At 43.5% G+C, this 11,919-nt stretch overlaps 2 protein-coding genes across 2 annotated transcripts; one reads left to right on the top strand and one right to left on the bottom strand.

The window, feature by feature from the left end:
• Positions 1-4,701: 4,701 nt before the first annotated feature.
• On the top strand, positions 4,702-5,868 carry tmem51a (transmembrane protein 51a; the record flags this gene model as incomplete). The annotated part of the gene is made up of 2 exons (XM_084461946.1): positions 4,702-5,108; positions 5,430-5,868. 2 exons carry the CDS (start codon positions 4,702-4,704, stop codon positions 5,866-5,868), a joined length of 846 nt encoding a protein of 281 aa, XP_084318072.1.
• Positions 5,869-8,320: 2,452 nt separating this feature from the next.
• LOC311329995 (chymotrypsin-like elastase family member 2A) lies at positions 8,321-10,626 on the bottom strand (the record flags this gene model as incomplete). Its single annotated transcript, XM_084461945.1, has 8 exons — positions 8,321-8,338; positions 8,450-8,602; positions 8,790-8,935; positions 9,207-9,340; positions 9,513-9,635; positions 9,955-10,040; positions 10,182-10,270; positions 10,605-10,626. The coding sequence occupies 8 exons, from the start codon at positions 10,624-10,626 to the stop codon at positions 8,321-8,323; spliced, it is 771 nt and encodes a 256-aa protein (XP_084318071.1).
• Between the last annotated feature and the right edge of the window lie 1,293 nt (positions 10,627-11,919).

Genomic DNA, 11,919 nt, shown 5'->3' with positions numbered 1-11,919 from the left:
TATATACCCACTTCTTATCTACCACTGATGTAAAAACTGAACATTTTTCAGAATATTTGCTGTTATATTTGGCCACTGGTTATTTCCGACCTTGCAATCTGATTTCTGTGTTAACACGAAGGGGAGTCCTGCCGGGTCTCAAGTGTAGGGACGCGAGTGCGACAGTTTTAGAAAACGGGCTAGTAGTACTGTGCTGTGTGTTGGGGGAATACAGAATCTAGGCCCCCAAACAGCAGAGAGGCTGCATAATGGCTTCATCAGTGGAATTTTGAAGAAAAGCCCCCCAAAACTTCATGACAAGATCAAGATCAGTAGGCAAGGAAGAGTCAATCAGTGGAAATGGTTCAAATGAGGGTGAGGGAGGCAAATGACATTGACAACAGTGTAGCACTGGAGGAAGAGTAATGAGAAAAAAAAGCCACTGAAAATGCACAGACAACAGATGATTTTATCAAATGTGTACGTTTTATCAAAATTTGTAAGTATGTATTATTTTTTATGTCCTACGTTAAGAAAATATTTTCAAATGTGGGGACCCCTCAGTTTTTTCACAAATCACACCCTGTATCGACCAATCAACAAAGGACTACTTGACGAACTCCTCCAGAGTTTGATCACTGGCACCAAACCTTTATAGTATTTTTCCAGAAATCTCATGTTGACTGTGTGGGGCAACTTTGTGAGCCAATGCTCATTACAGGCCAACATTTGCTGGTATTGTAGGTGAGACTCACAAATGACACAGTCACGCATCATCCATATCAATTTAGCCATAGCAATTTAATTTTAAAATACATAATTAATATAAATAAATAAAATGCCTTATTGTACCCTTGTCCTCCTTTTAGACTTCTCTACATATTGCAGAGCATGACCTGACTGTGGCCATACTGTATGTACAGGTATCAGACCTGACTGTGGACACAGGTATCAGTCCAAAGCTAGTGGATGGTATTTATATAGGGCGAGTGAGTTTGGCGTAACTTCCTTTTCCAGTAGCCTACTGCGGCCACCCCCGGCTGTTGCTCACATAACAGAACCCCGTCAAACAAAAACACAACTTTGTTTCTCTATTTAAATGTCTTAATTTATTAGGAATATAAAAAAGTTAATCGTTTTTATTTAACTGAAAAATACTATAATTAATTTTAAAAATTTAATTAATTTTCAAACTATATCTGGGTGCCAGTGGGGTGGTATTAGCTCTTTTGGGGGTGGACCTGGCCCCCTAAGGCCCGTCCATACCAACAACCATCGTCATTATTTTTCGAGGTAGTCTTCTTCAACTGCCATACAACTCCGCATAGCGGACAGCGCCCCATCTGGTCGGAAATCCTCGAAACTACCTCAAAAAATAATGAAGATGCCACAAAAACCGCTAAAAATATCACTTAACGGTAGCGCCGAGCTTTCAAAACCCATCGTTTGTTAGAATAGGCCTTTCTGCTTTGGTGAGTGGCTTTGAAATGTTTATTTGACACTTTTAAATATGAGCGCCAAGCGCTGCCAACTTGGCGACTATTTAAAAGTTAAATTCTACAACGGAGAGTTTGGATACTTGATTCTGATTGTCTGCCATGGTAAAATACTCTGTAACCCACGGCTGCGACCGCATAACAATTAGTATTAATGAGCAGTCAATCTCATTGACGAGGCCATTGATAAAATCAAGCGGTAGGCTATGCTTTGAGTAGCAACCACTCGCAGCAACCTTTTTCGTATCCTATTACAAAAACGCACTCATCAGTCCGACTCCACACTTCCACACCCCTACCAGCAAAAACGAGTGCTCTAGAACTGTTTTAATAACTGCACCATAGCTGGAAATATTCAAATAAACGTGAACCACCCGAATTATGCTTTATGGTTTATGTGAACAAGGCCAACCCAAATAGGCGAAATAGCCTATGTTGCCTGGCAACCATTTAATTCAGAATAGCCTATCGCGGAAGATTTTGTAAATACTAAAATGATAAGAATGATAAGTAAATAAATGATTGAATGTTACTACTGAGTGTTTTTTGTGAATACATATATATGTAGTAACCGTTGTAGAAAAGCAATTGACCTCCGCTATCGCGTCGGGCCTAACGCCCCGTAGCTGTAGTGAAATCCCCTGTAACCCACTGCCTCTCGTGGTCAGTTGCTTAAATGTCCTGTTGGTAGAAAGGACTAGCAGATGCTACGTCATCAGCGCACTCACAGTTCCTGAGAAGGGCTAGAGTGGCTTGCAGCTTCCTCAAGAAGCTTTTTTTACAGCTTTCTGCAGACATACAGAGGTTTGTGGCATTATAGTGTGCTTTTTTTATGTAACAGAACAAAAATAGAGTGGAATGCCCTGTTTCTAGAGTACAATTTAAAAACTGAACATATTTACGTTTTATCAGATAAAATCACGAAATCCTATTAGCCTACATTTTCTTAAGCAGCTTCAGTCAGTCCGGAAAGGGTTAAAAGTTAACAGGGTGTAAGGATGACATTTTTTCTTTAGCCCATCCGCCGGAGAAAGTTCCTGACTGTGAACCTATAAATCTACACTCAAACTGACCAATGTAGTTTTGATTTTGGCAGCTACAGTTGGATTTATTGGATAACCGGACGGTGTATCAACAGTACTCCAACTTTGAAGAGTGAGGCACAGTTTGGAATGCTAAAAAAGCATACATCTACGAATTCAATAATGACAAGGTAAGGCGGGCACATGATATGAGTAATTGGGGGAATTCTGGCTATCCACATCTGGAATGTATAGCCTACTGTATTGTAGACTCAACGTTACGCCGTACAGCGATATCTAATTAGAGCTCAACAAGGAATGTCTTTGTTTTGAGTCCACCCGACCGTTTACCTTCCCTGCAGCGACAATTCAAAATAGTCTATAGGCTATCTTCATGAAACGTTTGAAGTGATAGGCGTTGCTTGTGTCTCGGACCAACTGTTTTTCCTAGTCTATAAAGTCTCGAATGAATTTATTTTCAGAAATACACACATAGTCTACCTTCTACCTCACCTAACTTCAATGTCTGTTCCCAGGGGCTCGTCTGTTACGGGGATGTATGTATAGCCTAGTGTAGTAGGGCCTAGGCTACATTACTCTGCAGTAAACATTCTAAATTACATTGAACTTATCCAGCTAGACGTAGCCTAGGCTAACGTCTTGTACAGCTCAAGGGGAACACGGACAGCATCTTAAAATGTCATTAACATCCCCATAAGCGGAACAAACTCCACAGGCATGTGACAGTAGGCTACATTGCCACATAGCGCCTAACATTACATTATCAGACAGACCCACAAATCATGTCTTACATGTACCAAAGGACATTACAAATAGAGAAGTGAATATGAAAACCACATATCTCCAGCATTAGTAACAATATCATGATAATATTATGCGTTTGCTACTGTACAACAGAACCTAGTAAATAACAGAACCTAGAAAATAAACACGATATATTGTGGCATTAGCAAACTGGCAGTAGCCTATGGTTTTGCAACTATAGATGTCACCATTAAGGTTTTGCACATCAATGGGCTAAGGGCTTACCAGCTGTTGCTTCCCAATTGTTTGTGACAGCGGGTGGGGTTTGGGTCATACCATGCATGTTTTAGTGTGAGGGTAATTCTGTATCAGGGGAAGCATTCCTTGAGACCTATAGTGTCCTTGTCTCTCCCTCAGCAAGTCAAGGCATGCGAGCAGAAGTATTTCTGTGCTTACATGGTGGTATCAAAGTCAGATTGCTGGTATCAGTGTTTTAAAATAATTCTTTTGATCTGCTAAATATAGAGATGTACATTGTTAATTTGTGTAGGCCAGCCTGAGTGAGGAATATACAAGAAGTTCTTGTCTCCTAACAGAATGCCCTTTGCACAAAACGTAACTCGAATCAAGATAGGAAATTTCCTCGCATGGTGACTCATTGTGTTGCAAAATGTCTGTCTGATTTGACTATGAGTAAGTAAGTTTTACCACTGTAAAGACAGACACAGGAGTGTCCTCTTTACTACTTTTTAGTGTGACCAAACACTTCCACTCTGGTATTGAATTCATTATGAGAGATTCTTAAAATGGCTTTGCTGCATTTCTTTGTGTCTTGCTGCATTTGAACATGTATTTCCTCTTTTCTTTTACTTTACTTAATGTGTGCACAATCTGTGACGAATAAACCTTGACTTCACTTATCTCACCTCCACTTAGCAGTTTGACATTGTGTAACTTGTTCCTGTAGTGGGAGTGCTCTACAGTGAGTCTGTAGTAAACCGATCATAAAAAGCAGTTATAGTATAATAAGGGGACCTTTAAGAAGTCACCTCAGGGTTATTCAGAGAAGCAGATGTCAGTGCTTTCCAGAGACGACGGTATTTCTGAGACAACTTCTTCATAAAGACTAAAAAAGTCAGAAGCTTACTAGTACTACTGTAGGTGGCGAAGCACTAGCATTTTGCCCATTCATGAAAGCCAGGACAATTTAGAAGCATTTAAGGTGAGTGACAGGTTGGTGGTCGACTTCTTCACGTTACGATTGCTTACTGTATATTGTATGACAATCATGTAACACGGGTAAACATAATACTATTTTTACCAAAGCAACACGATTATCAGTAATATTGACAAAGTGCTTATCTCTCTTTTCTTCTCAGCCTTAGAGCGCAGAAGTGGAGCAGCTGAAGGCGAGACCAGCCAGACTCGGAGGGCTTAAGATGCGTTCCGGTGGGACTGTACTTCCAACCTCCTCCAGCACCAGAGGGAACAGCAGCCATCACAACAACAGCAGCGGGAACTCCGGCTCCCAGTATGCACTGTGCGCCCTGGGGGTGGGGCTGGTGGCCCTGGGCGTCGTGATGGTGGTTTGGAGCGTGGTGCCGGCCGACCACGCCGGGAACAGCAGCAGTGGCGGCGGCGGCCGCCCCGGAGGGAAGCCTGACGACCGGAGCAAGGCGTCGTCCGTGGCATTCGTGCTGGTGGGGGCCGGGGTGACCATGCTGCTGCTGTCTCTGTGCGTGGGCATGAGGAACAAGCAGAGGGAGCAGCAGAGGCGGCAGGAGACGCAGAACCACCCCGGGGTGGAAGGAGGAGTTGCCAACACCGAGGAGGACGATAGAGAGACGTGAGCTACTGATACCCTTCTGCCATTTTGGCTTTTGTAGCAGACCAAGAATTTGGGCTCAGTTTACGAATGTATTTGTAGTTAAATTTGTTAACATCTCACAAGAGGCCCTATTCAGTTATGTCCTGGATAAGGACAATACCAGGACTAAACGTATGACCGATCCTTTTCAAGCCCGTTTTGTAATTATTCCCCACGGCTGTGCTGTTATGCTGTGTACATATTCCCCATGGCTAGAGTATACTGTAATATCGTCCATTCTTTACTTCTATAACACAACTAGTTATACCAGTCTTTGTGTTTGTGGATGAACGTTCACAGGGCTGAGGAGCGAGCCCAGAGGTACAACGTGCCCAGCTACGAGGAGGCGGTGGGCAGCGGCCATTATCCCGTCCGCCAGAGCAACCTTCGCCAGAGCACCACCCAGCTGCCCTCCTACGATGACCTGGTCCAGGTGGACAGTGTCCAGGTTGAAGTTGAAGGTACGGCCTCGGAGGTCTCGCCCGCCGGACCTCAGCCGACGCCCGCCGCGGCTACCCTCACCTCCGCCGGCCCTGCAGCCGCCGGCGCCACCACCACAGTGGCCAGTCGGAGACCTGGGAAAGCCAGCCGCAAGCTCCTCCCACTCAAGATCCGTAGGATTAAATCGGAGAAGTTGCATACGAAGAACGCAAACTCCCAACCGCCAGGAGGAGTCAGTATTGAGCCGCTCACACCCCCGCCGCAGTACGAAGATAAAGTGCCTCCGCTCAGAGACTAGTTCCCCCTAGGGCCAAGGTAAGGAATTGGAAGTGCCTCCTCTCAGAGACTAGTGCCCCCTAGGGCCAAGGAAAGGAATTGGAAGTGCCTCCTCTCAGAGACTAGTGCCCCCTAGGGCCAAGGAAAGGAATTGGAAGTGCCTCCTCTCAGAGACTAGTGCCCCCTAGGGCCAAGGAAAGGAATTGGAACTGCTGGAATCCACTGTAGATGCTTGGAGAGTGGTGCAAACATTCACACACATTGCTATGTGTTGTGACGCTGGCGCCACCCTCTCACTTGGCTGAACGTTCTCTTTTAACAATGAACATTCAAGATTGGGGAAACAAGCACACATACATATTTGGTTGTATTTATTGGATTTGACTGGATTTTTTGCTAGACACTTACAGACTTTAGACTCATTCAACCAAAAGGATTTAGCTGCCTTTCTGCTAATATACAATGCCTAGGCCTAAAATGGTCCAAATATCAAATTGTCTGCTGTTACCTGAAGTTAGCCTTCTCAGTATCCGATACCATTTCCACTGCAGCATTGAATAGGACACTACGAGGACAAGCAGAGAGTTATCATATTTGGGTTTTGTTTATCATAAAATGTCCAGACAGGCAACTTTACATTACTTGGACAGTGATTTTGGTCTGGGCTCATCAACAGAGGAAGAGAAAAAGAGTGTGTGTGTTTTGGGAGGGGGGGGGGGGGTGAATAGTTGGAAGACTTTGCCCTGTAGCCATGGTGAACTGGGTTGGGTTCTGAGGGAAGTAGTGTTGTCCCAGCTTCTCCCCCTGGCTGTCTGGACTCCATAGAGGAGAGAGCACAAAAAGAGACTCTTTCATTCAGCAGCTGGGCCTAGAGAATGGCGGCCATTTCTCTCTCCCTCCCTACTTTCTCACCACTACTTGACACGCAACACTGTTTTCATTTAGAGTATGGAGGGAATGGACTCAGAAAGGGGGGAGGGGGGGGGAGACCTGGGCCCTGTCCAAAATCAAACCTCTTGCCCCTTCACCCAATACAATAGGCAGGAACCAGGAATGAGCTGTGACAACACTGGCTTTGAAGTTTCACCATCTTTCTTCCAACCATCCTTGTGCCTGTGACGTTAAGATGAGAAGAACAGTGAAGCAGGAGTAAGACATCATCAGTGCCTTTTCTCTCTTTGGGCTACAGTCAAACCTTCAGCGTTTGATGAATACCTACAGTAAAGCCAGTAGATGCAATAATCACATTCCGCATTCCACATTCCGATTGTTATATTCTTACTGGAATGTTTTTTTCTTCTGAATCTTTTCACTACTTTAATACCACAGTTACCTACTCTACAATTTTGGTATTTTACCATATGCAAGCATATACAGTGAGGAAGAGTTGTTTTTTGAGGGCAACAGAATTATTTTGGTTTGAACTCAAATGTACAAGGAAAGCACAATGCCTATAGATTGAGTATAAGCTTGAATTTGTAATGTATTTTTTATGTTGTCAAGTGTGTTTTGTAACGATAATATAGAAGTTGTGTGTACCTCCTTTTATATGGGACTAGTTTCCACTGTGAAGAATCATTGGATTTTCCACCATGTGCTTTAGGAAATGCATTATAGGAACATGGTCTAGTCACGAGTACAGTTAATTTTATTTTCTAAACCAGCAATGTATTTATACAATTTTAGTTGGTTAAATTATCACTTCAAGTACATGGTAGTATTATGTTTAGTTTGAGTTAGGATTTACTTTTTACTGTATGTTCTGTGTTCTGTTCTAATGTACACCATATACTGTATGTTGCCTTCCAGGGTTGATATTTCATTGCTGTGAATCATGGTGTGGAATGGATTCCGAGAAATAAAAGGGCATATACAGTAAATGTTTGATCTTTTATATCGTAATTCCAATGACATGTAATTCCCAAATCATATTCCCAATGTGTAATTGTCATGATAGTTTTCCCAGTACTGTGCTCTTCCCAGTTGTGGTTGAATGATGAGGATTCAGGGAAATCTGATGATTTCCTCTTGGCTTTGTTAGTGTTGAATTCTTGTTATGGCCTCCAGGACATAAGAGACAGGTATACGCCTCAGTTCAAAGAATAGCAAAGCAAATGGATCTGTTTTTAGTCATTACTCTCTCAACACTCACTCACGTGATTATGGCTGTTTGACTTCATTTTGAGGTCTTTACCCTGGTCTTGAGCAGATGTCACTCTGCCTCCCTCTAGTGGTGACTGTGACTTTTCCAATACAATTTTGCATAGGCCTCTCTTTAAGCATTCCATGGTCATTAAAATAATGAGACAATCACAAAACCACTAGAAAATGTACACATATTCAAAATGTAGAGGTAGTAGGACTTTGATCATGTTTAAATTTTTGTCTAAGGGAACATGCTGTACAACAAAAATGGTGCCACAGTAAGTTCATTTATTTGTATCCTTAACAGGCTTTGTAGTCCAGCAGTCTCTTCAGTTGTTGGCCATGACCTGTGGGGAAAAAACAACTTGTTACTGCACAATAATGTGAGTTCAAACATTTTGCGTTTGGATTTAACATAAGATGCGTTCATGGTTGGTCTAGAGCCTCACGTCACTCACGTTGTTGATCCAGCCGATGTAGGAGCTGACTTGGGTGAAGACGGTGGGTTTCTGGGCGACGTTGCAGCCCTTGACATAGGCGAAGCTCACCACCCCGTGGACCTCCCAGGAGCCATCAGCGTTCTGGCAGTTCAGAGGGCCACCAGAGTCACCCTGGGTAACATGGATAGATGGTTAGGACAATAAACAAGTCTCAAATATTGAATATCTTTTTTCGATTTTTGGCTTTTGGCTCTCCATGATTTTTCTTTAGACATTTTGAAATCGTTGGCTGCCAGAGACATTTATGATAGTTCTACTGTATATTTCCTCTGCTCCTCTGGCCTTTGCTGTGACTCACATTGCAGCCGGCCACGATGCCGTCCCCCCCGGCGCAGACCATGCTGGCGGTGGCCTGGACGCCCCACCAGTCAGGCCGGCTACAGGTGGCGTGGGCCACCACGAGCAGGACAGCCTGCTGCAGCACGTCAGCCAGGGGGCCGCCAGCTGTACAGGACAGTCAAGCAACCTTGGTTCAACTCAGGTAACAGCTTAGACCTGTGCTCTATCGGTCCAGGTACAGCGTTACACATAGGTTTTTTCAGCGTAACATGAGCTGTTATCTTACCGTATTACCTGACCAGGAAAAATGGTTTTATAATTTTATCTGGTTCCGTAGTCTTGAAATTATGTCCCTATCAAGGATGATAAAAGGAAACAAGATAGGCTACACAGCAGCAAGCAGGAATGTACACAGAGGAGGAGGTACTGAACTCACTGAAGAGTCCCCAGCCGGTGATATAGCAGGGAGCGTAGTGGGGCAGGAGGAAGCCAGCCTCAGGAAGACAGGCGGCCATGATGGAGTCAGTTAAGATGACGGGAGACTTCAGCTTGATCAGGGCGATGTCATTACTGGGGAGGGAAACGCAATAGAGCACCTACTTACTACGTACTTCTACTGATCCGTATGCTCTTATTGTGTGTGTGTGTGTGTGTGTGTGTGTGTGTGTGTGTGTGTGTGTGTGTGTGTTTATTAAGTGGCCAAACTGAACAACAGCACAGGAGAGGGTGGGTTACAGTGTACCGTAGGTTGATAGGATTCCAGCTCTCGTGGACGATGATGGCTTCATCACCGAAGGCCACAGAGCCTTCCTCTGGCTTCTCCAGGTTGTGCTTGCCCAGCTCCACTCGGTAAATGTAGCCTTTCCTGTAGGAACACACAGAACAGACGCTCATGTCAGAGAAAGTTAAAGGTCCTTGTTTTTTTCAGCTATAACTTCCACTTAAAGTCTGTGATGACTGTGTATTGCAGCAGCTGTTATGGATAATATGATGTTTTGATGTGAGCGGTCTAGCCCACAGCTGGCTAATCTACCAAATCAACGCTTGAGGCCCATCTGAATCCTCAATGAGCAAACATGAATCAAATTTGCATAAAACTGTAGCAGTTTTGTAGCAGACTTCCTGTATACAGTACAGTATCTGAGGCATTTCTGGTTTTTGGGGTCAAAGGATTTTCTTCGTACTTGATGCAGTGGGCAGCAGTGAGGACCCAGTCACTGGCAATCAGAGAGCCTCCACAGATGTGACTCCAGGTTCCACCGCTGTTAATCTGGAGAGAGATCTGAAAAGAAGACGGCAGAGGATAGGAACCTTGAAAGGTGACTCGGAGAACAAGAGATTACCATTTTGGCTCGACCACAAGGGGGCGAGGTAAGGCTGTGGATTTTCTAAACGCTCTCCAGATGATCACCTGCCAGGGCCAGCTGTTGGGCCTAGCGTCCTGTCCTGCCACCACTCTGGCCACCGCAGGGGGGAAGGTGGGCAGGCCACACCCACGGGCTGGAGAACAGTAAACACAGTGATCAACAGTCAACAGGAACACATAAACCGATGGTACTGTAGCCTAGCAATCAAAAAAAAGGTGTCCATCTGCCTGTATTTTACTAAGGTTTTTTTTTTCCAGTTAAAAAAATTAAATACCTTCAGTGGTTTTGGGTTGAATGTGTCACTTGAAATGGTATGAAACATCACGAGAATATGGACAGTTATGTTTCATTATCAAATTATTTTGATTTAGTTCTCAATTGATGTGATATACACTGAAAGAAATGTGTACTAAACTGTATTGACAAAGAATGTATTCCATCATGTAAAACAGTAAAACAATCCTTACCACCAGCCACCACAAACCTCATTATGTCTTTAAACTCGAACCTTGTATTTAGACAAGGGCTGTATTTATACTGCATGTTCAAATGGTAAATGGACTGCACTTATATAGCGCTTTTCCACCTTTGAGCGGCACTCAAAGCGCTTTACAATGGCCTCTCATTCACCCATTCACACACCAATGGCGGTAGCTGCCATGCAAGGTGCTAACCTGCTCATTGGGAGCAATTTGGGGTTAGGTGTCTTGCTCAAGGACACTTCGACATGTGGACAGTCAGAGCTTGGATTCGAACCACTGACCCTTCGATCATTGAACGACCCGCTCTACCAACTGAGCTACAGCCACCCCCAAGCCTCTACAGGGTAGTTCTTGGAAGGTCAACTTGCCAGTTCAGTAAGACAAATAATCCCCCCTCACTAAGGACACACCAGGTGCTCACTGATAGAGTTTTCTCATCCATTCAAAGCAGCTATCTGCCTTATGTAACTCCTTTCAACTTTATTGAAAAAAAACAACACATAAGGCATTTCAGACACATACAAATGAAACTATATTCTATTGTTATTATTGTTGTCTATTGTGCTCTTTGGGTTCCTATATTGTGACACGGGATAATTACAGTTACACAATGTGACCAGGCAAGTATTTCACCACTCTGACATCATGGTACTGTAAATGTTATTGTTGTGGTTCTGGCCGGGTCCGCCCTGCTCGCCCCCTGCTCCCAGTCCAGATCCCCGCCCTTGCCCTGGACCCCTGCTTCACTCTGCTGTGTGTGTGTGTGTGTGTGTGTGTGTGTGTGTGTGTGTGTGTGTGTGTGTGTAGTTCATTATCTACTAATGCATTATGAATAATGTATAAATCATTTGTAAATGTTATACAAATATAGTTATAAATAATTTATTAATCATTTACAAATTTATACAAATGGTTTATTCATGATTAGTTCATTATCTACTAATAGCTTATAAAGGCATTATAGCTGGGTGTTATTATAAAGTGTTACCCTCATTCTGTCACTCTTCCAATAGAACAAGGTTAGATGGAAAAATCTAGAATTTGATCGTTTTAACTTACCATCAGGTTGTGGGTAGGACACTGAGAAAAAGATCATATAACTTAGTTAGTATTGTACTGTCAAATGGACAGGTAATATTAATGCATGCAAAATACTTTGAATCATCCTGCATCTCCTTCCATACCCCTGCCCTTTGACATTCCCTATGTAAATTGATAATTGATTACATATTTTTTATGTTCACAACTACTCATTACATAATGGTTGTTTTAGTTGTATTCAAGAGGGCGCCATACGAAT

Source organism: Borostomias antarcticus, assembly GCF_949987555.1.
Source record: "Borostomias antarcticus genome assembly, chromosome: 3".
NCBI classification, from domain to species: Eukaryota; Metazoa; Chordata; class Actinopteri; order Stomiiformes; family Stomiidae; genus Borostomias; species Borostomias antarcticus.
Note: the sequence above shows the minus strand (reverse complement) of the source record. Positions and strands in the feature narration are given on the sequence as shown.